The sequence below is a fragment of the Melanerpes formicivorus genome, unplaced genomic scaffold, assembly GCF_026170545.1.
Source record: "Melanerpes formicivorus ecotype bairdi unplaced genomic scaffold, bMelFor1.0.p_v2 SCAF_23, whole genome shotgun sequence".
NCBI lineage: Eukaryota > Metazoa > Chordata > Aves > Piciformes > Picidae > Melanerpes > Melanerpes formicivorus.
In genome coordinates this window covers 12717806-12744308 of record NW_027142375.1, presented here as the reverse complement: position 1 = coordinate 12744308, position 26503 = coordinate 12717806, and the positions used below count along the sequence as shown (strand labels likewise).

Here is a 26503-nt window from a genome sequence, read left to right as displayed (position 1 = left end):
TTTAGCAGTCTTGCTTAGCATCTGAAGTTTTTGTTGAAATGCTCTACATAGATGTGCTCTGAAATAACAGCAGGTCGTAAAATCATGATTTCAGAATCTCTGTAAAGCAGGTAAAAACCAGAATGTATAAAACTGGAAATAATCAATAAAGAGAATTTTGCGATCCCAGTTAAATGCTTTTTTTTCTCACGTTAATTCTGTCTGAGAAAGGAGTGGGTCTGGGTACTATATCAGGATTGATATTGTCATTGACAAGTGAAAGTATTTCAGGAGTGGTACAACATTTAAACCTCTAAGGACAGAGATAGAAAATGCATGCTTTTCTATATCAATGAGGATTATTTGAGTTACTAAACCTGTTTGTTTTTTGTTTTTCCACTGAAAAAGCGTATGAAGGTTATTAATACTTTATATTGATTGGTATGCCTTGATCAGATATAACATTGTAAACCTAGAGCTAAGTTTTTGACGTGAATTAACTCTCTTTAATAATATTGACACTATTAGTGTGCTTCTGTAGTACTGACTTTTTGAAAAATAAAGGTTTTGATTCTTTGCCTGCACAGGAGCTTCTTTAGTACTGGCATTCTTTTCTGTCCTCACCATAACCTCTGAAGAGACACTTTCCAGTTGATTTTGGAAACTGGATTTATAAATGCATCCTCTACCTGAATGTTAAAATAACAGAGTATTCTGGAAAGTGTTTTAACATTTTGTTGGCTGTTACATCACTGTCCTTGTATTTCACACAAATCTTTAACTAGTGAGGAAGTGACTCAGTATTTGGATTCGTGGGGATGCTGCTATGCAGAGATGCTGTCCTGAGTTACCTGTTGGCATACATGGATACTTAAACTCCTACGTGGTGTTACTCTTAAGACTGGAAAATACAGGATGTCAGAGATTTAATTTGTTGGCTTGCTGGTGTCCCTTTCCAACTGGAAAAATACGGTGTTCAGTTTCACCCCGGGGAGTTAATCAAATTGTTCTGTAAGGAGATACGAAGACAGACATCGGAAATTAACTGTCCACTACAGTTTGGACATCAAGCAATCTTTCCTGAATACCACTTTCATGCAACAGACATTCCAAGAGTGAATTAAAATGGTTATTGAATTCCTGTCACTAGCTTAAACTAAAAGGGGTTCTTGATAACGTTAGTTAAAATCTTCGGTCTCCTGTTTTCTTGGCTGCTTCTGAGTAAACAGAAAAGAAAAAAAACCCCAGGGTTTTGTAATTTCTAAATGTGTTTTGCAGGAGATTAGCACACAGTGTACCAGATAAAATTTGAAATATACTTTATCATGTAAATGAAGTATGATTCACTTCACTTAGTGCAGAGTGTGTATTAGTTTAAAGGTACGTGTTGAAAAATACAATGTTCTGAAGAGTAAACAAAACTTCTCGTTAGAGTGATGCTATATTTTGTGTTACCTTAGTGATTATGACACATGGAAAAAAAAAAATGCTTGTTATCGTGTCTAATTTTCTCATTCATAGAGATTTTTAATGAGCGCATTTAAATAAAGTCTTTTGCACTTTCCAGCACAGGCAGTTTGAATTGTGTTTGAGTGAAAATGTAATGAATGTGAAAGACACTGAAAAATTGTCTTATGGGGACTCCTTGTGGCTTCGTGTAGTCACTTTCCCATAGCTTTTCCACAGGGCTGCGCGGAGAAATTGCTCTAAAGAAAGCTACATTGCTCTCTGTGTTTTAAAACACAAAGTAATTTTTTTTGTAGCTTGGTTTTGGTTTTCTGTGCTGCCTAACAAATTCAAACGCCATGGCATTGAGTTAAACTCCTTGCAGCCTCAGTGTGGGTGTGTTTTTAAAAGGATTAGGACTTTGTTTCTGTACTTTGTACCATTTTCCAGTTCAATAATCTGTATGGCTTTAGGATTCTGTGTTACATGTCTGTGATTTTGTGCAGCTTTTCAGAGCCAGGAGAAGCTGATACGATACAGCATCTTCTACCCCTCACTAGTGGGGGAAGTCTCTCAAACGTGTGCTTAGAGCTCAGAAGAGGAAAACCATAGACAAAGTTGTGCTGTTTGCTGCACTCTGCCTGACCTGTGGATGAATTGCAAACCCGAGCTACCAGCAATTTCAATCTCTCAGTCAGTCACTAAATCCAATTTGTGGTGTGTCACAGTGAAGTTTCTCGTATGGATTATAGCAGCAAAATGGGATTGAATTTCCAGCTTTGACCAAGGAGTCTATTGTTTAGTTTTCATTCCTTCAGCTTTGTTCATTTCTTTTGACCCAATGTAATTCACTGTAGTATGCATTCCAAAATTTCCCAGTACTATCATCTGTAACAGTAGTAGATCTTGAAAACAGCTGGTAGGTAAATTGCACTCTTTTGGTGAGAAGAGAGATTCTAATGCACAGCATGTAATGGTTTAGTTAGTTTTTATTTCTAATTATGAATTTCAGTTTCAGATGTTCAGGAAAAGTTGCATACTGCTGACAACAAAGAATGTGATTTTATTTTCAGATGTTGCTAAGCATTTGCAGATGTCAGCAGTACAAGGGATATAATTCAACAGTAATATACACATGCTTTAAATTGTTATCTATCACAAATGTTGGACATCCTACTTGCAGTTTGCTCTTCTTGGTCACAGGACTCTCCAGCAATCGTGTCAGTTTTTCCACCAGCATAACATATTCCCATATTACCCTGCCTGTCAAATAATAGACAGACAGGGACTTTGCTGTAGGGCATGAGGGCAACAGCTTCTCTGCTGGTAATACTTGCTGTCACTTTTGTGGAATGGGTGATGCTCGCTACTAAGGTCTGACAAGCTCTCTCATCTCAAAAACATTGTAGATTTTGTTACATCTCATGAAAGCTGAAGTGAACCTGTAAGCACTCCTTTTCTCTAACATTATCCATCTACCCTGCAAAAGGATTACAGTGTGCTCTCAGGACTGCCAAACCACTCCAAACCATACGTTTCCTGGTAGTTTGAAATAGTGATATTCAGGATTAATACAGAAACTCTTTTTAATTGAATTTAGTAAAAAATAAAGCATAGACCAAAATATTCGATATTAAGATGTGGTAATATTCAGTAGGAATAAATGTGGCCTGACCATTCCCTCATTATGTGCAATTAAGGGTCTCATTATAAGGTCTCATTATCATTAGATGTGGATTCCTTTCTTTTGCCTTCCATTTAAAAAGTGCTGTTCAAAATATTTCCTTCAATTTGAAAGTGTTGCAAAGGACCAAAGCATTTTCCACATCTATCATGGTGGTCACATTGACTGTGTTAGTTAGCTTTGCATCTGCTCATCTCTGCGTACAATCTGTTTTGCAAAGCACTGCAGAGTGTGCATGTCAGGTCATTATTTGAGTGCTGCAAGATCAGCTGCCTTGTCTCTAGGCTTCTGTTTAGTTTGCTTTTATTTCATCTTTGTACTGTATTGCTTTTTTTCTTTTTCTTTTGTTTTTTTCCAGTGGAAATAAATTGTCAGTATGTATGCATAGAATTCTCATCTAAACCCCTCAGGAAATGTTTTCTGGAACTACAGATGTATGACACACCAACCCTGGCATGTAATACCATTTCGTACACCTTTTGTGTTGGAAAGCAGTCGTGGATGATTTTACTTATTAGCCAAGTAGAAGCATGTTTTTGGGGCTATAGTTCACTTTCACATAGTGAATAAGGCAATGGCATTGGACACTGTGATACTAAGATATTGGATAGAATGTTTGAAGTACTATTTTAAACTTAAAGTAACTTCAAAATTAGAACATTTATCTTAACATCTCTTAATTTGGTTATAGAAAAAGAGAAAAAAAAAATCAATTTAATTCCAGTAGTCCATGGATTTTTATTCTAGTAAAAAGTTGGTGGTTAAGAGCTATGAGAAGGGTAGAAGTTTCTCATCTGCTCGTGATTTGTGCAGGTGATAACCTCATTGTGGTTTATGGAATGTAACCTTTTTCATTATGCCCATTTGTTCAAACTCGGGGAGCATTTCCTCATACAAGTGTGCTAAAAAAATAAGCAAGGAAACCAAAGAATCCTGAACTGAAGCTCTCAAAACTTAGGAAATACCAAAATTAAGAGGCTGTGCAGCGCTTTGTGTGGCTATGTGAATTTGCAGCCTTGAGTTACTTCATGCTGTGATATTACTGTTTTTCTATAGGACCTCTGCCTTCTCTGCTTTAGCTGTTGATGGTCACTAAATGGGATGGATTTGGGTTGAGCATTTGGAGAAGGTGCTCTCTTGGTAAGACATGGAAACTAAGGCAATGATTTCAGAAACAAAGGAAAAAAAGAAGCTACCCTTATGTTTGAGGTAGCTGAGTTGTAACCAGAAAATTGAGTTTTCCCTTTATCTCACCCCAGAGCTCCTGTAAGTGCTAGACCATTTAGTAAATTTTCTCCTTATTTAACTGTTGCCCAGCTTGGATCGTTTGGCCCAACAGGCAAAAGTGCTGAATCATTTGAGCTGCAGCAGGTGACAGTGTAAACCTGTGTTTTGAAAGTACCACATCTCCATACTGATGCAGGCTGGGCTACTGCAAAAGGAGTAACTAATTTAAAAGAAATTGTAATTCTTGCTCTGATGATGTCTTTGCTTCTGTTTTGCTAAATGTCAATACTGCTCCCTTATTTTAGGCATGTTCCTTAGATTTTCATGAGTTGCTCTCTGGAGCTGCTTTTTCCTGTGCACTGACTGTAGGAGTGAGTCAAGACAGCTAGTTCAGATTAGCAGGGGTTGTAGTTTAGGTGGGATTCTCCTTACTTGAGTACACACTGAAGATGATTGAATCAGCATTGCATGGACAGGCTATCTGAGCATTTACTAAAGGTTTGGAAAATCTTTTTATATATACATATAAAGCCAAAATATTTTTATATATACAAAAAACCCCACTATTTGAATATGGTATATGAGGTTGCCACACCGTAATGTGTCATCAGACATGATGTCTTATATATGTTTTATATATTATGTGTTTTTATCACCCAGTACAATGTGATTTTAAGTAATTAGATTTAAAATAACATCTTTCAAAAAATGAATAAATAAGTCAGTCCTTCAAGGTCTTTTATATTAATTCAACCTTGTTTGTTGTGCACATGGTGACAGAGTGTAAAGAAGCTGTGATTCTAATTTAGTCAGCTTACTTCACAAGAGACTGTTGCATCAGAGAAACTTCTTTTGAGGACAAAACATACAAGCAAATGTGCTGCCACCATCATGGCAAACAGCATTGCAGCTGAAAAATAAAAGAATACACCTAGTAAATCTGCTTGCTGATACAGGCAGAACATAATGCAATGGGGAAAGAAAGTTCAAAGAATACAGCTAGTAAATCTGCTTGCTGATACAGGCAGAACATAATGCAATGGGGAAAGAAAGTTCAATTTTTATGCAACATTTTTCAGCCTCAAGTTAGTATATCAAAGAGGTTTACAGAATAACAGAGTATGTAGTATAATTCAGTGACTGCATTTGTAAGGGTAGAATCTTTTTACACTTTTACTGGGTATGGGTATTATGATCTATTCTATTATGTGGTCATCAAGAATGATGGAGTTAAACATTTATATGTGTATTCATATAGAATCATGGAATGGTTTGGGTTGGAAGGGACTTACAAAGGTCATCTGGTCCAATGCCCCTGCAGTGAGCAGGGACATCCTCCATTAGATCAGGTTGCCCAGAGCCCTGTTGAGCCTGACCTTGAATATCTCCAGGAATGGGGCCTCATCTACCTCCCTGGGCAATCTGTTGCAGTGTTCCACCACCCTCATGGTAAAGATCCTGTTCCTAGCATCCAATATAAATCTACTCTTCTTGAATTTCAAACCATTGCCTCTTGTCCTGTCACTGCAGGCCTTTGTAAAGAGTCCCTTCCCAACCTTCTTGTAGCCCCCTTCAGATACTGGAAGGCTACTATTAGGTCTCCTTGGAGCCTTCTCTTCTCCAGGCTGAACAATCGCAGCTCCCTCAGCCTGTTGTTGTAGCAGAGGTGTTCCAGCCCATTGATCATTTTTTTGGCCTGTTGGCTGAGGAGAGGTCTTGATACTACATAAATCAAATTAGGACTTTAGTTACTTGTGTGACACAGAACAAAGGTGGGTTTTATATAGCAACTGGAAAATGTGCTATTTTGAAATCATTCTTGCCTTCCTAGGTTTGTGAGGGGCAGTCAGCATTGGCACTGAAATGATTTCCTTAAAACTGAACAACAGAAAATTGTCCAAAGCTCTAAGGCTGTGTGAAGGCTTGACCCAAGTCCTTACACCACTTATGCCCTGTTTTAAGAATTTCAGGAATGCCAAACCTTGGCAGAGAAATTAGTTTCACTATCAAGATGGTAAAAAACCAAAGCATGAAATTGCAGTGTACGGTATTTCTTATCAGTTGGCTGAAATAGTGCCAGCTGTGTTGTAGTATTTGCTCCCCAGGTGTCATGTTTAAAGAAATAAGTTGGAACAGCCTCTGTTATTTTCTGGCAAACAGGTATAATGCATCTATGTAATGAATAATTCATACCATAAAACGTTCCAAAAATAATCAGCCTTGAAATTAACTTAAGATGGGACTTGATTTACAAATAGCAGATAGCGTAAAGTTAGTTGGTATTAAATCCCCAAATTAATCCAAATGATCACATACACATAGCTGGCAGAAGATTCCCATAGTGTAGGTGGGAAGCTTAGGGTTTAATGAAAAACAAGGTAAAGTATTCTAAAATATTTCTGGAATAGATGCTTGGATTAGGTATTTTAGTTCTTCTCCACATGAAAGTCAGTTCTACCAACACCCATGTTACTGGCAGATAGACCCTGAGCATGGGCTTACAGAGTGCTTGTACTTCTTCTTTGGTGCAGCTAACTGCCTTGCAATACTTGAAGGGGTCCTACAGGAAGGCTGGAGAGGGAATTTTTCATAAAGGTGTCCAGCAGCAGGACAAGAGGGAATGAATTTAAGCTGAGGGAGAGTAGGTTTAGACTGGATCATAGGAAGAACTTCTTCAGTTCGAGGGTGGTGAGACACTGAAATAAGTTGCCTAGGGAGGTTGTGGATGCCTCCTCTGTGGGGCTGCTCAAGGCCAGGTTGGATGAGGCCCTGACAGGCCGAGTGTAGTTCAGCGGCATCCCTGCCTGTGGCAGGGAGGTGGAGTAGATGATCTCTAAGGTCCCTTCCAACAAAAGCCTTTCTAAGATTCTATGATCAAAAAACATAGGAAAAAATGGACAATACAGTGCAGCATTGTTTTTCCCATAATGTCATCTGAACAAGTCTCTTTTTAACTGGCTGGAAGCTTAACCAGCCAGAAGGTTAAAGAAACTGGAATACAGGGGTCGTCTTCTTCTTAATGAGGTTGTTGTTCCAAATTCAAAAGCAGGTTTCTGATTTTGAAGAATAACACTAGGATAGATCAAAGAGTATTAATTAAAATGTTTAAGAAATAAAGTACCAATTAGGAGTGTGAACTGGAATGCAAAGACTTTTTCTTGAAGTAAGCTTTGTCAGAAAACAGCAGTTTTAATAAACCTGATAAGAATCTGTTTTCCCAGTGGTGTATTCTTAGAGAATGAAGATTTCAACTATGCACAGCAGTTTAAAGTGACTGTTTCTGTCCAAAAAAAAAGCCATTTTAACGGTACTTGCTCCAGAAACTATTTTTTTTTCCCCAAGGTTCATTTTCTCCTTCCCCCTGTTGTTTTTTTCATTCAAGAAATCACTTGCTGCTTAACTTCATTCACTTCTTTTCATAAACAACCCAATAGCACAGAATTTTTTTTCCAAAGCTGAAACTTTGCACATTGATAGAAATTCTTTTTCTTAATAGGGAAGCAGTAGTATCATTTAAGGTCTTCTGTAGTGCTGGACACTTAAGGTCTTCTGTAGTGCTTCTGTAGTGCTTGACAAAAGGAGAGGAAAAAGGGTTTTGAATACTACTGTGAAGTGTGATTCATTCTGCTGTCATTATACACATGCATCTTACTGTACATTTAAATGAGGCAAATTATTTTTTCAAGAGGCTTTTTGGGTGACCCACAAATTTAATGATTTGTGAGGTAGTCCTGCTTTTCATAAGTTGTCCAGAGTTTTGCTTTTTTGAGACTAAATATATGGGATTGAAGTAAAAAAACAAAGAAGGATGGCTGGCATTAGAAGAAGTGTCGCTCACTTACTATCACTGTTTTTAAACTACACACCCATGTCTAATTTCCATTGGAGCATTTAAAGAGGTACCTAGTCAGTAGACTGAAAAAAATGTAAATCCCAGTCATGGCATAATGCTTGTTAATTTCTAATGCATCTCATCTGAATATAAATAATGTAGTATTTAAATGTCTAACCCCCAAGTTCAGATGTTTAGAATAACTGTTACCTGTTGTAAGATAGTGGTTAAGAAAGCAAAACCTCTTCACGGGCAGCTGTTGGAAACACCACCCTACTCCTTCTTTAGATCATGTTTCTAACAAAATCTGCTTAAGAATGCACTTTGTCTAGAAAATAGCTCTTCTGCTGAATTATGACTTACATTTCCTAAGCCATGACAAAATGAATTTACAGCCTACACAGCCTACTACTGTAGCACTGAATGGCAAAGAGGCTCTGCTGGGACGTGTCTGCAATTGGGAAAAATCTGAAAAGCAGCTCACGTCATGTGTGAAGTAAAGACACTAAACCTGGGTTTGTGCTAACACATTGGGAGGGAATGAAAATGGAGAGCATTTTCTTCAGCCCTAAGGACTACCCTGCAACAGGAAGGTTTTATACCTCCTCTTTGGTATGCAGCTGTAGATACACTAAGGATGTGAGAAAGCTGAAAGAGGAGTGGTGTCTGGGAGGGACAAGGGAAATGCTTACTCCTTAAAGAACTAGAGGCTTTCTCTCTCTTTCTTGATTTTGAAAATCAATTTCTAGATATTTATAATATTGAACAGCATTGTGACAGTGAATTTCATATGTGGAAGGTTCACAGTATTGTCAGGGTTGCAAGGGACCTCAAGGATCATCTAATTGCAGCCTGCCTGCCATGGGCAGTGACGCTTTCCACTAGATCAGGTTGCTCAGAGCCATGTCCAGCCTGGCCTTAAAAACATCCAGGGATGGGGCTTCCACCACCCCTTTGGGCAACCCTTTCCAGAGTTTCACTACCTTTATGACAAACTTCTTCCTGACATCTAATCTAAATCTCCCCTCCTCTAGCTTGGATCCATTCCCCCTAGTCCCATCACTGCCTGACACCCTAAAAGTCCCTCACTAGCTTTCTTGTAGTTTCCCTTCAGATACTGGAAGGCCACAATAAGGTCTCCTTGGAGCCTTCTCCAAACTAAACAACCCCAGCTCTCTCAGTCTGTCCTCACAGGAGAGGTGCTTCAGCCCTCTGATTGTATTGAAATGTAAACGACATGGAGATGGTAGTTGTAATCCAAGTTTTCTCTGTTTTAGGTTTCTCCTAAGTGAAGTCACAAAAGGAAGATTTACATGTCTGAAAGTCACCGAACTATACCTACCAAAGCATCATAGCTTACATTACTGATACACATTCAAATCTACTTCATCAACTCGGTTGCCTTCCAAGTTCTAGAGTTTCTAAAATAACGAGCCTTTTGAGTATTGCTAATTAGGGGCTTCATGCTGAGTGGAGTCATAAACAAATTTTCCAATAAATTATAACTGACTATGATCTATTAACAACCCTATTGGAAAATTCGATTGTTGTTTACTTAATTAATAGAACACATGTTGATTTTTGAGGGCATCCAAAAAAAGAGACGTGTGAATGAAAGGCTTGTCACTGACTTGAATTTTTTAACCTTTTGAGCTGTGGTTAAATTTGTGGGTTATATTATATAGGCTGCCAGGAGGGGGCAGTATTAAAAACCATATCCATTGTGCTTAACCCTCTAATTTGGATATTCATAAAGAACTGAAGACTTTTGAAAAAGCAAAAGGTGTGTGCCATGCAATAACATAGAGGGAATCCTCAGAGGTACAAAGGTATATCTACAGTCTGGTGGCATCCCATTCCACTCTAATTTTGCAAAGTAGTGTTCTGTTTTTACCAAGATAATTTCTTTACTGAGAAATAGAGTTCTTGCCTTCTGTTTTATATAGAATTGGAAGGCATGTAATTAAAGAAGAATTATGTATCTTAATTCCTCTCTAGTCCAAATTTATTATTCTGCAAATATCTTAGCACACCACCTGTAATTATATTCTGTATGATGGAAGAATTAGATCTTTAATTGTTAGTGTCTGGATAAGATCTGAACACATCATCATAGCTGCCTAATTACCTGCTCACGTTTACTCTCATGGTTGATTTTGTTTTAAAGCCTTTCAAAAAATTCAGCCATATATGGTGCTTCAAGTCATGTGGCAGTCATCAGTATAATTTACTAATGCTACCCAGGCAAAATCTAATCATATGGAACCAGGGGAGAGAAAGAACAAGAAACCAAGAAAGTGCCATTTTGTGAAGTGCTAAGCAAGTAATGACTTGTAGCAGAGAGAGGATTTGCTTTTTGCCGTCATGTTAGATAGGGGTAGTGAAGTTTAGTCACCGTTCTCAAACAGAGATTCTCTTAGTGCCAGCCACATTTAATCACATTTTGCAGAAGATAGCTGGGTGTTGCTGATTTGTGCTGTGTCAGCCACTTTCTGTGCAAAGGAGTGTCTCATCGCTGGGATTTTAGCATTCTGTAGCAGAAAAGTTCCCTCTTCGTAAAAACTGCCTCAGCAAATACCTTGTGTGGGAATATAACTGTGAGAGCGTTACAGTCAGCTCCACCAAGCAACAACACAAATGTTACGTGGAATTTTAAGGTGGCTTTTTAAAAGATATTATTTTTTTACAAAACCCTTAAAATGTATAGTGCATTGTTCAATTCTGGGAGCAATTAAGTTTATCTTAGGTTTTATAGTACATGTGTCTTTGGTAACCGTTGGAAATGATTACCTGGTTCAGTGGCTTGAAACACCTCTGGGCATGTTCAGAAGGTCTTCAGTGTATTTCAGCTGTGTCAAACAGTACCAAAAAAACTCATGTATGGAAAGCCTTGGAAAATTTCTTCTAGCCACTAATCTTATGAAGACTGAAGGGCAGATGGCATCCTTTTAGATGTGGTATAAATAGCCAAAGAAAAGATGTGTCAAAAGGGAAACGGCAAGATATCTCAGTATTTGTGGAAGGTACACACAAGTGTGCTTGGAGTGGGTTAATCACTTCACATGTTTATTTTTGGAAATAGAAGGGTGTCAGCAGACTGTCACAGTCAATGACATAATGAATATTAAATGTATAACACATCCTTTGCAGTAAATCAGGATTACACATCAGGTACTGGTATTTGCACATACATTGTGTAATAAATGAATATGCAGCTTGTCCTACCGTTTTCTTCTAGTGCCTAATACCTCCACTGCTTCTCATAGATTGAAAGTGTTGCAGAAGGCAGAGGAACTTCAGAGGGAAATTATATTCTACATATTTCTTGGGTTGTTTTTTTTAATTGCAACCCTTTGAAGGTTGTTATGATTCTATTCATGTAAGGACAGTTTCAAGAATCTTACTTTTAAAAGATGACTGTGAGAAAATAAAAGTAGTTGGAGATTTGGGAGATGTGATTTATTAATTATTTATTTATCTCACAGGAATGACCCATGTGCTTTCTGGGTTCAGGACAGAGGCTGAAAGGCTCCAAGCTATAGAATAGTAAAATATTCAGCAGACAATTTGTAGCCTTTCTCAGGTACCAAAACCCACCTGGATACATTCCTGTGCACACTACCCTAAGTGATCCTGCTTTGGCAGAGGGTTGGACCTGATGATCTCTTAAGGTCCCTTCCAGCCTCTAATATACTGTGGTAATGTGAATCCTTTTACCTGGTGTTTCAGTCTCCCATGCAAAGCTACTGTTTCAGCTAAAGACTAGTAAGATGACTTGTGCAATCCCTTGAGATTTTGAAATGTGATTTTGAACCCTATAAAGAAAGAAAAAAGAAAAAGAGGGGAGTGAACCAGGACTTTTGGATTTTTCCTATGATGCTTGAATATGTTCACCAATTCATTTTGGATGGTAATCAAACTATTGTCTAAAAGTAAGGCAGTGAGTGTGTCTGGGTTTTGGAGGTTTGTTTGTTTGCTTTTACAGTTGAAGAATGGGGGAGAGTTAGTTCATAGACTTTGGAGAACTTTCAGTGTAGTAAATCTCAAGCTGAGTAAGGGAACTGTGGATAATGCAGGGTAATACTACTGAATTCTAAATAAAACTGGTATTTAAAATACCTTGTTATTTTGTCTACTTCCTGTTGATCAACTTAAATGGATCAATGTTCTGCTACACTCATTTTCATGGATCTTAATCTGAGGTATCTTACTGTGTGTTTATCTCAACATTTTGTTTAAGATCAGGAATGCATGTTTGAAAGGAATCACCCAGTTGTCACCTACTGCTACCCTTTGGTTCACATAATGGAGTAGTCTCAAGAAGGCAAACCAGGTTCCTGTCAAGGAACACTAAAGCTGAGGATGTGTTCTGACTGGTAATAGGCATCAAGGGACACTAAAGCTGAGGATGTATTCTGACTGGTAACAGGCATGCTGTCTCTGTGACCAAAGTAGTCACATATTGGAAATGTGTAGCTCATCTGGCTGATCCTCAACACCGACTGACTTGCTCTACAGAATTGTTCCCGTGGCACCACAGTACTAACTGGCATGAAGTGACTATAAAAACCACTCTTACATTTGCTGTGTCACAGCTAGACTTGTGGTTTAGTTTCATTGACTACAAAAGTGATTTCATGCTTATTTTGGTAAGAGGAGTTGTGGAATTCATATATCAGCATTCTCAAGCTTGAAAGCCTAAAAATTAACAGGTGGGTAGGTACTGCTAGGTGCTAACTGTTATAATTTGTGTGTTTGTACAAGCACTTTATGCATATGCTTTTCAATGAAGAATCTAGTTTACAATGTTACTAAGCAACTATATGTGAGAGTAAGGGCTTGATGTGTGTTTTCTACCACAGATTTTCTCTGGTAGATGTAATCTTTCATTAAAAAAAAAAAACAAACCACAACACAAGCAAAATATTCGTGCCTCCTACAAGAAGACAGCAAGGTCAACATTTTGAGTGCATTTAGCCTCATCATTCCATGTATCATTTAGAGTGCTCTTAATTCATGAAGAGTGAAGAATTTCCAAGCCTTTTTGAGGATACTTTAATGCAGCAGCACTAGTTGTGACCTTTCGGATGCTGTGGATTCAGCAAAAGATGACTGATTAATGTTGCATCTTAAATTGTGTCAACTGGCGTGGTCATTCCCTTCTTAGTAAGCAGCCCATTGTCAGTTTAGCTCAGTATGACATAATGAAAATATCCCTATGTTTTAGCTGGCCTCTTTATATTAACAATATTTATTTCTTAATATATTGATATTAATGTATCTATTTAGTAGTATAAAATTGGATGGAAATTCTCATTAATTACTTCAGGGACACTGACAAAATAGTGTTTCTAACCTTTGTTTGAAGCTCCTTAAAGGATGTCCAAGACACATTTAATTAGGCACATTAAGGTGTTAGGTAGATCTGAAAAGGAGGGTGTAAGACACAGTTTTATAGAAAGCTTTAGAATAAATGGATTAATTTTTAATGAAAATATTTCTATAGCTTTGAATTAGTGGGTTTTTTTTTCCTGCTTTATCAGTTGGAAATGATGGTACTTCTTAAAAAGATAGAGGAAAAAAAATTAGGGTGGGTAAAAATAATATTACTGCAAGAATCACCCTTGGCATAGAAGGGAAAATGTGAGGACACGTGCATTCATAAGAATGAGAAAATTCCACTTGGAAAAAACCAACACAGAAACCCTTATGGGGAGAATGGGGTGCATCAAGAAATGGGGCTGTGGCAAAGTGGAAAGAAGAATGTAGAGTACACACAGAGAGCCTTCCTCCAGAACAGGGTAGTGTGTTTATAGGAAAACTCTGAAGTACAGACAGAAAAGGAAAGTGTAGGGACCTATAAAACTTGCAAAGTAAAATCAGACTGCAAAAAATTATGTACTGTGCCATCCCTTTATTTCATCTTGTTACTGGAAAAAGCATTCTGCAAGTGAGGAGAAATGAAAATGAGTCTTGATTTAATAAGTAGCCTTCAACAATTTTATGATGCTTTTGGTGATCACACATTTTAATATCTCTGTTTTGCATGATGTTGGGAAAATCTGGACTTCAAGGAGCTGAAAAGCAAGAATCAATGCTGATGAAGATGTAAGGAGCTAAATAAATATTGCTTAAAGGACTTCTCAAAGGGAAGAAAAAAAAAAAGAAAGAAAGAAAAAAAAAACACACTTTATGAATGTGCTGACCCTGTCTTGAGAATTAAGTTAGATGGTACAATTTAAAGCTTTGTTCCAACATCTGACAGACACACTCTGCATGCTGATGCACAATATCTGACGATCGTGTGCTTGAAAGAAAGCCTTTTCTGAGCTACATTCTATTTTTGTTAGAATAAAGCAGCTGCTTTTTGGAGCAGAGATCTTCTGAAGTGCTCAATCTTCTAGTTCAAGTTAAGTGTTAGCCATGTACTGTGAGTAAATTTTGTGTGTGCTTTTTCCCAAGCTACTGAAGTGTAGGAAAGGAAACTACTTCGACCATAAATTGTGCGAATCTGCAGCTTGACCCTGAGAAGTCAAGTAAGTTTGCTGCTGTACCTTACTCCCAAGCTGACACTGCCTCACCAGTCCAAGAACATGAAAAGTTTGGGCCAATTTAACTACTATTAGAGCAGAAATACAGATGAGGTAAAACTATTTAACAAGGCCACATACTGTGTGCTGCACTTGGGTCACAACAACCCCATGCAATGCTCCAGGCTTGGGGCAGAGTGGCTGGAAAGACGCCTTGCAGAAAAGGACCTGGTGGTGCTGGTTGACAGCTGTCTGACTGTGAGCCAGCAGTGTGCTCAGGTGGCCAAGAAGGCAAATGATGTCCTAGCCTGGATCAGGAATAGTGTGTCTAGCAGGAGTAGGATAATGATGGTACCCCTGTACTCAATGCTGGTGAGGCCATGCCTTGGGTTCAGGTTTGGGCCACTTAATACAAGAAGGACATTGAGGTCCTGGAGCATGTCCAGTGAAGGGCAATGAAGGTGGTGAAGGGTCTAGAGAAAAAATCTTGTGAGGAGCATCTGGGGGAACTGAGGTTGTTTAGTCTGAAGAATAGGAGGCTGAGGGGAGACCTCAGCTGAGGTTGCAGTGAGGTGAGGGTCAGCTTCTTCTCCCCAGTATCGAGAGGAAACAGCCTCAAGTTGCACCAGGGGATATTTAAATTGGATATTAGGAAAGATTTTGTTCCTGAGAAGAATGGTCAGGCATTGGAACACGTTGCCCAGGTAGGTGGTAGAGTCACCATCTCTGAAGGTTGTGAAAAAAAAAAGTCAGTGCGGCACTTTGGGGCATGGTGTAGAGGGCATGGGGGTGTTGGGTTGATGGTTGGACTTGATGATCATAGAAGTCTTTTCCAACCTTAATGATTCTGTGATTCTGTGTTTTAGAGAGACTGTGAAAATGGTTTGCTGTGGTCTGCCCCAATCACTTCTGAAGGGAAAAGACATTGCTTAAGGAAATAACTGCAACCCCAAATGTAGCCTTAGTACTGGAGCAATTGTTCTGCAGCACTGCCTTCCTCAACTACTATAGCTTTGTACATTTGTGGCTTTGTACATTTGTTGTTTAGAAGATCTTGGTTTAAATGATAGATGTAAAGTGCCTGCATCGCTCTGTAAATAGGTCCAAGTCAACAATTGCAGTGCCGTGCAACACACCTACAGAGTAAACGCCACAATGCTAGTGATGTGTTTGAGAATTTATTCTGTAACTTTTAAGTTGTTTGCCTAAGTTTTTTTTAGAGTTTTTTTAGAGTTTTTTTTTTTAGACAGAGGGGGAAAAATGATTCAGAGACATTAGAGCTGTACAAAATGGGCATAAGCCGGGTAAAACATCTTGATCCAGCAGTAGTAAATTTTCTGTGTATTTTCTTAAAGAGCTCTCAGAACTAACTATAACTTCTAAATATAAATAGCTTCTAAAACTCAGTAAAATATAAAATCAGGAAAAAAATACCTTTGTAGCATGTGCCTGTAACCTAATTCATAATAAGAAAAAAAATAGAAAAACAATATATAGGAAGAAGTTCTTTACAATGAGGGTCATTGAGCACTGGAATAGGTTGCCCAGAGAGGTGATGGAGGCCCCATCCCTGGAGATGTTCAAGGGCGGGTTTGACAGGGCTCTGGACAACCTGATCTAGTTGAGGATGTCCTTGCTCATGGCAGGGGGGTCAAACTAGATGACCTTTGGAGGTCCCTTCTAACCCAAGAAAGCTGCATGTACAAGAAAAGGGAATAGCATTGAGTTACTTGTAGGCAGTGGTAATAGCATAGTACGCGGTCTGGCCACTATAATGAATATCCTGAGAAGTATTTTTATATTCATATAAAATCTTTTGCACTGGTGCACCAGATAATTACCAAATTATACAAGACATAAGAGATTTAGCACAAAACAGATAGATGCTGACACTTCTCCCCTTTATTGAAGTAATCCTAAAAATTTCTGGTGATCATGTTCATGCAAAAATTTTTGCTAGTATTTGGGGCCACATTATACTTGTGTGATCAATGGCTTTAATCCGTGATAGTAACAGGAAACTTGTGCTCCTTTGCGTTGTGCATATGAGATGAGTGTGGTGAAGATGTATTGTGAAATTTGATTCGAGTTTTTGTATCCTAATATTTCTATTATAGTGTTTTAAGAGTTGATATTGAATACATTTCAGAGAATTCTGGGGTCATAGAAAGCAGCTATTGAAAAAGGTAGTTAAAAGAACAGCTTTTGAATGTTGGGGAATTATGAATGATGAGAAAGTGAAAAAGGAAATGCAATGATCTAGGAGAGTTTGTTTTGAAAGGTGGAGAATTCAGTCCCGTGTGAGGTAGGATTAGTACACTGAGTGACGGAAGTGTAACAAATAGGTGAGTTAGAAAGGGGAAAGTTTCAGAGGTCAGTGAATGAGAATGCCTTCAATTGGCAAAATGTTGTGCTGTTTGCTGGTTTTATTTGCATGCGATATAGTTGAAAGAATAAATATGAAAACCATTGTTTTGAGTGCTTTTTCTAGCTTTAAATGTAATGTAGGTAAAGTATTAATTTTTCCATTTGAAAAAAAAAACCCAAACCCATGACCCTGTTTCCTTTCATGCTTTGTTCAAACACTTTGAGTAAAATACTATCAATAGTAGCATCCTTATTTTAAAACACCTGTAAAAGTGGGAATTCACCGTTTGACACTTGTACAGGTAGGTGGATTTCAAAGATGCAAGTTGCTTTGTCAATGTTGTAGCTTGCTGAGTGATAGAGGAATAATAAATTGAAACAGATGGGTATTTATTGGAAACTTTTTGTAACTTTATTAGTTCCTTCACATTCACATTGTGTTCGAAAGAAAAATAGTGTGAGGCTAAAGAATGTGAGTTTCTATGTTTGGAAAATACAGAATTTGATCAAAGGTTTTTGTTTCTCTTTTTAAAAGCAGGCAGAGGTTTTAGAGTTCTGTTCTGTCGTTTATTGCTTGAACCGAGGTGGTTTCAGAGTCAGCTGAGAATGAGACCCTGTTGTGTTAACAGTGTATAAACATAGAAGCTGTTGTCCCCTTCTCAAGAGAGACAAAAAATAGCCAAGGGCAGAACAACAGAGTTGGCTCTGGGTCTGGCAGTGCAGGAAGTCAGCACACGTGCATTAAAGGTTGCATTTGTATTTTTCTTTCTTGGGAGAGGGCAGAGGAAGACTGGAGATTGTCAGATGTTAAATAAAATCAGCATGCAGAGAATGACAAAGGCAGAATAGAAAGAAGGAGGGAAATTTTACTGCTGTGGAGCGTGACTTAAAAGTGTAAAGGCTGCGTTCTTACCTTATTAACTGATGCAGTGTAAATTCTAGGGATGGCAGTGATTGATCTCACACATAAGTAGATAGAGATAAACTCCACTTTGGAGATTTGCTTTGTCCACCTGTGAAGTGTAGAGAACTAGGAGACAGCTTCTCTTCACTAGATTATACCAAATTCTGGCAGAGATTTCATGAATGGTTTCAAAGCATGCATTTGGGGTGTAGGGGAGAGTAAGGACAGGTAGGAGTGATGAGGAGGTGCGACATTTTCTGGACTAGAGAGGCACCTTCATTCTGACCCAGGAAGGCTTTTCCTGTGCAGCACTGAAAATTGTACTCTCAGAGGCTACAAGCACTTTAGCACTTAAATAGAAATGTGCTAATTTCTTCCCACAGTCCTTCAGCCTTAAGAAGCTGGCTTCAATTTTCAGAAAGGGAAAGGGCTTTTTTTTTTTTGGTTGGTTTTTTTTTCCTCCTTTTTTCCCCCTCCTTTTGTAAGTCTGAAGAGGGACAAAAAATATTTCTACTCTGCTACTGCTAAAGTCTTTGTTAGTAACTTTGGTTTCCAATTCATTACTGCAGTCATGTTTTCAGAGCCTGGTGTGAGAGATAAACCCTTTGCAAATGAAGACAGCATCCATTTTCTTTCTTCCTCAGGCCACACGGAATTGATTGGGGTAATAAAATGACAGTACCATGTAATATAGTGACGGCTCTTTAATTTGAAAACTAGTTCCAGGCTGATTCAAAACTTGTTTAAAGCTAATTTATGGCTTGCGTAATTTTCAACTGGACCCAGGTAAAGGATGATAGATGAAAACTGATGCAGAGTTAACATAATATATTCAAACCTGCCAGCTTGAAATCATCTATTAAGGGTTTGTGGGTTGATTAATTTAAATTTCTTTTTTAGTTTTGTTTTGTTTTAAAGTAGCAATGGTGGAAAAAAGGAGTGGATGCTTGGTGAGTTTTACATACAATTGTAAGACACTATTTCCCCCTCATCCTGTTTCAAATTCAACTTTTAAAGCTTTTTAGCAAAGTATTTTATCAATACATTTAATATATATATATATATATAGGGATGGCATTCAACAAGTCCAAGTGCCGAGTGCTGCACTTTGGCTACGGCAACCCCATGCAGAGCTATAGGCTGGGGTCGGAGTGGCTGGAGAGCTCCCAAACAGAGAGGGACCTGGGGGTACTGATCGACAGCCACCTGAATATGAGCCAACAGTGTGCCCAAGTGGCCAAGAGGGCCAATAGCATCCTGGCCTGCATTAGGAATAGTGTGGCCAGCAGGAGCAGGGAGGTCATAGTGCCCCTGTACTCTGCTCCTGCTGGCCGCACCTTGAGTACTGTGTCCAGTTCTGGGCCCCTCAGTTTAAGAAGGACATCGAAACACTTGAGCATGTCCAGAGAAGGGCAACAAGGCTGGGGAGAGGCCTTGAACACAAGCCCTATGAGGAGAGGCTGAGGGAGCTGGGATTGTTTGGCCTGGAGAAGAGGAGGCTCAGGGGTGACCTCATTGCCCTCTACAACTACCTGAAAGGTGGTTGTACCCAGGAAGGGGTTGGCCTCTTCTCCCAGGCAACCAGCACCAGAACAAGGGGACACAGTCTCAAGCTGCGCCAGGGGAGGTTTAGACTCGAGGTGAGGAGGAAATTCTTCACCGAGCGAGTCATTCGTCACTGGAACAGGTTGCCAGGGTTGAGTCATCAACCCTGGAGGCGTTCAAGAGGAGACTGGACATGGCACTTGGTGCCATGGTCTAGTCATGGGGTCTGTGTTGATAGGTTGGACTCGATGATCCTCAAGGTCCTTTCCAACCTAAGTGATACTGTGATACTGTGATATATATATCTCAGTTCTCCCATTTTCTTCAAAGTCAGAAGCTGTACAGAGTTTCTGTTTTGTATGGGTCAACATCTGTGCTGACAGCAACATGGATTGGTAAACTATTACAGTATTTGGTTACCATAATGTTTACTGTGAACACTCCCTATGAATATGCCTCTCTGTACCTACACATCTGTATCATATTTACATGTACAATACATATCTGTATACTGTGTACTGATCTTGCATTGAATGGTTTGGATTTTAAAAATTAAAAATAGTCAAATCCTCAAGCCACAGCATCAGCAGAGCATAAAATGTTGATATTGCCCTTGAAAATCTATCACTTTTATGTAGCTCACACATTATGTCCGCATCTGGTCTGTAGGCACTGTTGATGTTTCAGCATACTGTATCAGTGATACTTCTGCACAGAAAAGAACAAAACTAAAATTGCACTTTTTGCTTCTATTACAGTAGATGCAAATAGCAAATATGCCAAATGAAGGGGAGAAAAGAACTGAATGCTTTGAGGGAGCTGCTACAGTTGGATGCACCTTTGATTTCTCACCTCCTACCAGTCACTCTTGATCTCGGCTGACCTGAATCAAAAAAAAATATTAATTACTGGAGGCCCAAGACTCAGAATTTAACCAGCTACACTTCTGTGTCTGCTGACAAGAACATTGTAACTGGTGGCAAGACTAGCAAGCAAGTTTCATCCCAGGACTAGAATATCCAATGTGTTACGAATTTATGTCAATGTGTAATTCAAGTGACTTCTTGTTTTGGCAGAACTGTGGTCATGGCATCTTAAACTGCATGAACATTTAGGTCATATGGAAGGAGACAGAGTTCAAGGCAGGGTTATCTGTATTGCATGAACATGTCTACGTTTCATGTTTCAAATCAAGGTCTCATAAGCCCAAGAAATATTATTTTCTGAGAAGCCTTGATAAAAAACAGCATTTTACAAGGAAAATGTGATTATTCAGCATTCTGAATTAATTTGTTTATGGTACATTTATATTTTGATAAAGAATTCCTGTGTTACATGTTGCACCAGGGGAGGTTTAGGCTGGATATTAGGAAATATTTCTTCACTGAAAGGGTTCTCAAATGCTGCCCAGGGCAGTGGTGGAGTCACTATCCTGGAGTTGTTCAAGAGGCACATGGACCTGGTGCTTGGGGACGTGGTTTAGTGTTGACCCTTCAGTGCTGGGTCAAGGATTGGATTGGATGGTCTTTGAGGTCTCTTCCAACCAAATATATTCTGTGATTCTGAGATGAAGCTTTGTGAAAATTCTGACTTGCACCTTGCAGCATTTTTATTGTTGTACCTTTCATGAAAGGATCTCGGTCCACGTAATGAGTATTTTTATTTCTGAAAGCTGTACTTCAGAGCAACATAGACTGCCTTTCTTACATATGCTCAGGCTCTATACAGTTTTCCTAAGAAGTGACAGCAGTGTGAAAAGAGATAATAAAACCAGTGTAATTGGAAAAGGAAACACATTTTCTCTGCTTCATTTCTGAATAATAAAATGAATTTGATTTCCAGCCGCCTCCTTAAAAATAGAAGTTTTATATTAGCTAGATGATTCTTGAGAAAACTATTGACAAGGATGACCAAGCTACTTGGAAAGAAGATATTTGAGACTGGATGGGGAAAGAGAGTCTTTGATGTCCTGGCCTTCTTGAGGCAGGAAGAATGAAGCAGGGATGTGCATTTATGAAATTGCAGCTGCTCAGACAATTTTGGAAAACCATCGGGTTTTTACTTTCAAAAAATTTAAGTTATAAAAAATATTGCCACCATTATCTGGCCACAGGTAATAGCAACATTACAACAACAACAAAAAAGTTTGTTCACACATGAAATTCAAGGAGAGAAATCGCTGAACCAAAGAATTCAGACAAGTGCATCATTTTCTTCCAGTAGATGTGGTTGTTACTTTTGGTTTTGTAAGTAGTGCAGAAGCGCTTCTGAAAGCGTATTGAGCTGATAAATTGCATGGTGGTGATTTAGCTTCCCAGTTCTCAAGGAGAAAACAAAATTGTTCTTTTCAGTGCTGAGAGTCAGTTCATGCCTAATTGGGTCAGCGAGAAGAGTCATCATACTTTGCTGGGAATCAAACTGAGGAGGGCTCTAAGAGAGGATGTTTGCCTGTGCAAGTCCAGATCTGCTGGGGAAAATAGTGAGCTGTCAGGTTGAAGACCATGCCAAGTTTATTTTGATGACATACAGAACATAAGGGCTTTTGTACCCTGGGTAGAGGAAAATCACTTTTATAATCAGAATGCTAGAGATATTTCTCCTTATAGTTCACTGTGTTTAGCCAGCTTTTCCTCTTCCACTGAGCCCGTGAAACAGTTTAGTGCAATGGCAGTTTGGCTTCCTCATTAATAGGTTAATTGATGGTATTCTTTACTCTTCACTGAAAGCTGATTTTTCTAAAATGTCTTTCACACACCAACCTTACATCTATTTTGGTAAGCCACAAAATGGGCCAGAATATGTTTGTTTGGTTGGGTTTTTTTTTTCCTAAGTCACAGGGAGGTCATGCAATGACGAAGGCAATAAAAGCTTTATTTGAAATATTTAATTTCAGAATCTGTTTTAAAGGGTTTCACCTGAAAAGATGTATGAAATAGAGATATTAGAGTATTCCCCATCCAGGCCCAAAGAAACTTGTCCAACTTTCTATGCTTCAGCAACTCTCTCTCTGTTTAAATTCTCATACAATTCCTAGTCTTACATGTGATTCAGTAATGGTTGTTGGACCACCATGCTTTTCCCCTTTTTCCTTTGGGCTAAACTGCAAATGCTGAATATTAGCATTATGACATTTTAATTTACTTTTTGGGGGTTGTGATGGTGAAAAACTTAATAATGAGCTTTGCAGCTTGCAGTTTCCAGAAGTATAGTCTTGATTTCCTTGCAATTAATGACTGTAGAGAGAAAGTGATACATCAACAGCATATACTCTGCTTGCTAAGTGATGACATCTAAGATATCTTCTGTAATGAGCATTACAGCAAGCATGATAGGGATAGTACCGATTCATGGATTATTTCTTTTCCTCTGTAGTAAAATATCTCAATCTATGCAGCTATCAAAACCACTGTGGACAGCAGAGAAGGTATTAAAGTTTTTTTTTCCTTTTGACTGATTTAGCGGTGTTGCATTGCCAAACCAAAGTAATGTGGAAAATAGCATGCAAACTACTTAAGAACTTCAATTTTATTTATCTTAGTGTAGTGTTAAAGTTGCTCATAGCCAACTCTAATGACTGTAATGGGTTGTGTGCTACATTGGTTTGCAGAGATTAGTAAAATACATTTGGGTGGAGGGGTAGGGGGATGTGTGTTATCCTAGCATGGTCCCAGCTGTTTTGCAAAACCCTCTGCCTTGAGTAAGGGGATGGAAGGTACTATTCCCTTCCTTGCAGTTCAGGAACAGGGGTAGGTATGAGCAAGACCAGCATGATTCTTCAGAACTTTGGAATTCTGAAATGCTGTGTAGCATTTAATAATTCTTATAATTCTCTTGTGAAGAAAGTATTACCATTTTAACAGAAAATATACTTTGCCCCTGGGATAGAGGTTGCCCATAGCAAACCAGCAGAGTTTGAGACCTCAAGTATTTTTTCATTTCTCTCTTTGTGCTTAGAGCACAGTTCCTCTGAAAAGTCTCATTTTCTTGGCGTGCCACATCAACACGCTGCTGAGGGGTCTATTTGTCTCTGTTGCCCTCAGGACTCCGAGCCGTCAAATGAGGTGGTCTCAGAGGCCCCAGGTAATGTGGTACCCTCTACCTCAAGAAGTAGCTCTGAAGAGCTGGTATCGGTGGCACAGAAACGTCCAGAAGAGGTAGGACATTCTGTGTCTATTCTTTTCCAAGACTAATTGTTGGGAGTTACACATTGGCCTCTGTTTTTTCATGCCTAGTAATGTTTTACTCATAGCAGAGACTTTTTAAAGCTAAAAGGCTTATCCTTTCATACCTGCAACATGCAAGACCAAGGTAAATCTCAGGGCCTTATCAGCACTACGTATAAGCTAAATATCTTTCATCTGCTATTGTTTTAATACCACTTCTTAGTGATTGGGAAAATATTTTTTCTTGTTCCTACTTTTCACACCAATACAGAAACAGGAGTCCCATTAGATTCTGGCAAATTGAACTTTGTGACACGAGTTAGAAGTCAAATCTGTGCATAGATATACAGGTAGATGAAAAGCATTGCCATCCTTCACTAAACTAAAATACAGCTAGCTGCTGGGTTGTGCAAAGTAAAGACCTTCACTTTGTTTTTTCTTTTTTGGTGCCCTTGTTTTAAAAAAAGTTGCACTAGATGCTAATGATGTAGTATGACCACCAGGGCATAATCCCTGTAGTTAGGAGAAAAGGTGCTGGCTTATAAAATAGTTCCATAATGTAGCCAATGACTTGGGTTTTTTCTGTCCTTGCAGTGGATACTTGTCACAGTACACCATAGCTGGAGGAGAGGTTATCTGCAGAATTCAGACTTAAAACATCATTCTGTGGAGCCAATAACCCTTTCCAAGAACTATTATTATCCTTAAATTAACTCTTCCTGTGAGAGGGAAGTCCTTAATTTGCAGAAGCCTTAGCATTATAGATTTTGACTTCTTCAAACAGGTTAGTTGTTGTTATTATTAAAGATATTCCAAGTATCAGGAAAGACTAAGACTAGTCTTTCCTATTTTTTTCTCAAGATTTCTTTTGACACTAATTTTCCCAGTAAAGGAGAGTGCAAAGTACCAGCCACTGGAAACAGAGAGATGCTTATTAGTTCTTTAGTGCAGTCTTTACACAGTAATTACCAAACACCTTCTTGAGTTTCTCCTTGCCTCTGGTAGTCTTGTCACTTTGTCTGAAGAAGAGAGAAGTCTGCAACACGGGGCCAGGAGAATTCTTAAGATCAGTCTTCTAGATTAAGACCAAATAGTTACTTCACTTATTTTGAGGTATCACCACATATTCTAGGTCAGGTTATCACATCTAAGCAGTCCTAAGGACAGAGTAACACAATCTTCTAGCAATGCTTCTGTGTGTATTCTTGAGGAGCAACAACAGCAAGACCTCTAGTCTATAGAGGACCATGAGTTCCACCTCTTAAATCTCACCTTTGCCAGCTTATCTCACTCCATTGGAGAAATTAAAATTGAGACCACAGATGATATTTAAAAATAAAAGTAGAGGGAAAAGTGCTGCAGACAAAGGAATGAAACATATTTAGTGAAAGGTGACTGTGAGGAAAATGGTGTAGAGTATCTGCCTTTGTGGAATAAAACCAAGTAGAGGGGAAAAGGAAACTTCAGAGAACTGAAATAACTTCTGCATTTTGCTGGATATCTCAATAATAGTTTATGCTTTACTGAGTGTGGGGTCATAAGTTACTACATGTATTTCATAAGGGAACTTTCTCCAATCGTATTTACTGCAGTTCATATAAAAACAGAGAGGTGTGAATCAGGAAGAGTTTTGTGGTTGGATTTGCAGAGAACCTTGAGAGGGGAGCACCAGTATACTGAATATCCAAATTCAGAACCCACCATGAAACAACCCAGCTAAGTGACATATGGATAAGTCAGCATGGTAAATAAACATTTGTGAGTTACACCCGAAAAAACAGGTCTTTAATAACAGAAAAAAGGGCTTGCAGAGATTAACTTTTTTATTTGTAATTTTATTTGAAGTCTCCTGGTACAACACTCCTTTATATTCTTTCAGTATCTGCTTAGTGAGTTAATATTTGGAATACATACATACATATATATATATATTTGAAATATATATATATAGCTGCTAACTGATGCATTATTTGTGTAGTAATTTAGGTATCATTTGAATGTAGCCCACCAGTGCTGGTGAGTTTGTTGTTAAAGCAGTTTTACTTTCTCTTTTTCATGTGTTGCCTAAAGTGCCAGATAGGTGAGCTGTATTTTGATACCATTTCTCATAGGCAGCATTTTAATGTATGGGGAATAATGATGTCAGTGGTTGGTTATCTAAGCAAGAAGAGACTTGTTTTGACAGTTCCCTTAAACCTGAGTCTCAGAAGAGACATACCATCTCCTTTAATTAGAAGTAAAATAGAAATACATGAGTTACATGTATTACTGTTCTTTACTGATCCTGTGGCAATCAGTTAATCATGTTTTAATAGTGTAAGCCTACAGGCTAACAGAGCTGTTCTTTATAAATGGTTGCATTGCCAGAATGGTACAGATAAAGATTAAATGCTGTGTCATTCTCTCTCATGGGGAAAAAAGATATTTAACCCAACAACCAATTACCTAGTTTCCCCTGCAATAAAGAAAAAAGCATGTGTGTGTGTGTGTGTGTGTATGTGTGTATATATATATATGTGTGTGTGTGTGTATATATATATATATATATATATATATGTTTTGGAGCATTTTAGGGTAAAACATGAAGGGCAAGATGGTAGCTTATGAACACAAACTGCTGGAGGGGGTGCAGAGGAGGACCATGAAGATGATCAGAGGGCTGGAGCACCTCCCTGTGGGGACAGGCTGAGAGAGCTGGGGCTGTTCAGCCTGGGGAAAAGAAGGCTGTGGAGAGACCTCAGAGTGGCCTTCCAGTACTTGGAGTGGGCCTACAAGAAAGCCAAGAAGTGACTTTTTACAAGGGCTTGTTGTGATAGGATGAGACGG

At 38.6% G+C, this 26503-nt stretch overlaps 1 protein-coding gene across 5 annotated transcripts in view; it reads left to right on the top strand.

Annotated features, from left to right (window-relative positions):
- The window catches only part of PHF14 (PHD finger protein 14), a 156663-nt gene that overhangs the window by 94815 nt on the left and 35345 nt on the right, over window positions 1-26503 (top strand). Inside the window, exon 18 of one of the 5 annotated variants that reach the window (XM_068152523.1) lies at window positions 23555-23668. The exons of 1 other annotated variant lie outside the window; for it this stretch is intronic. In XM_068152523.1, the coding sequence (XP_068008624.1) occupies window positions 23555-23668 (114 nt within the window). Of the gene's footprint in view, window positions 1-566; window positions 1514-20272; window positions 21353-22886; window positions 22905-23554; window positions 23669-26503 lie in introns of those variants that run through there. 3 more of the 5 variants (XM_068152528.1, XM_068152526.1, XM_068152525.1) reach the window with 3 other exon arrangements.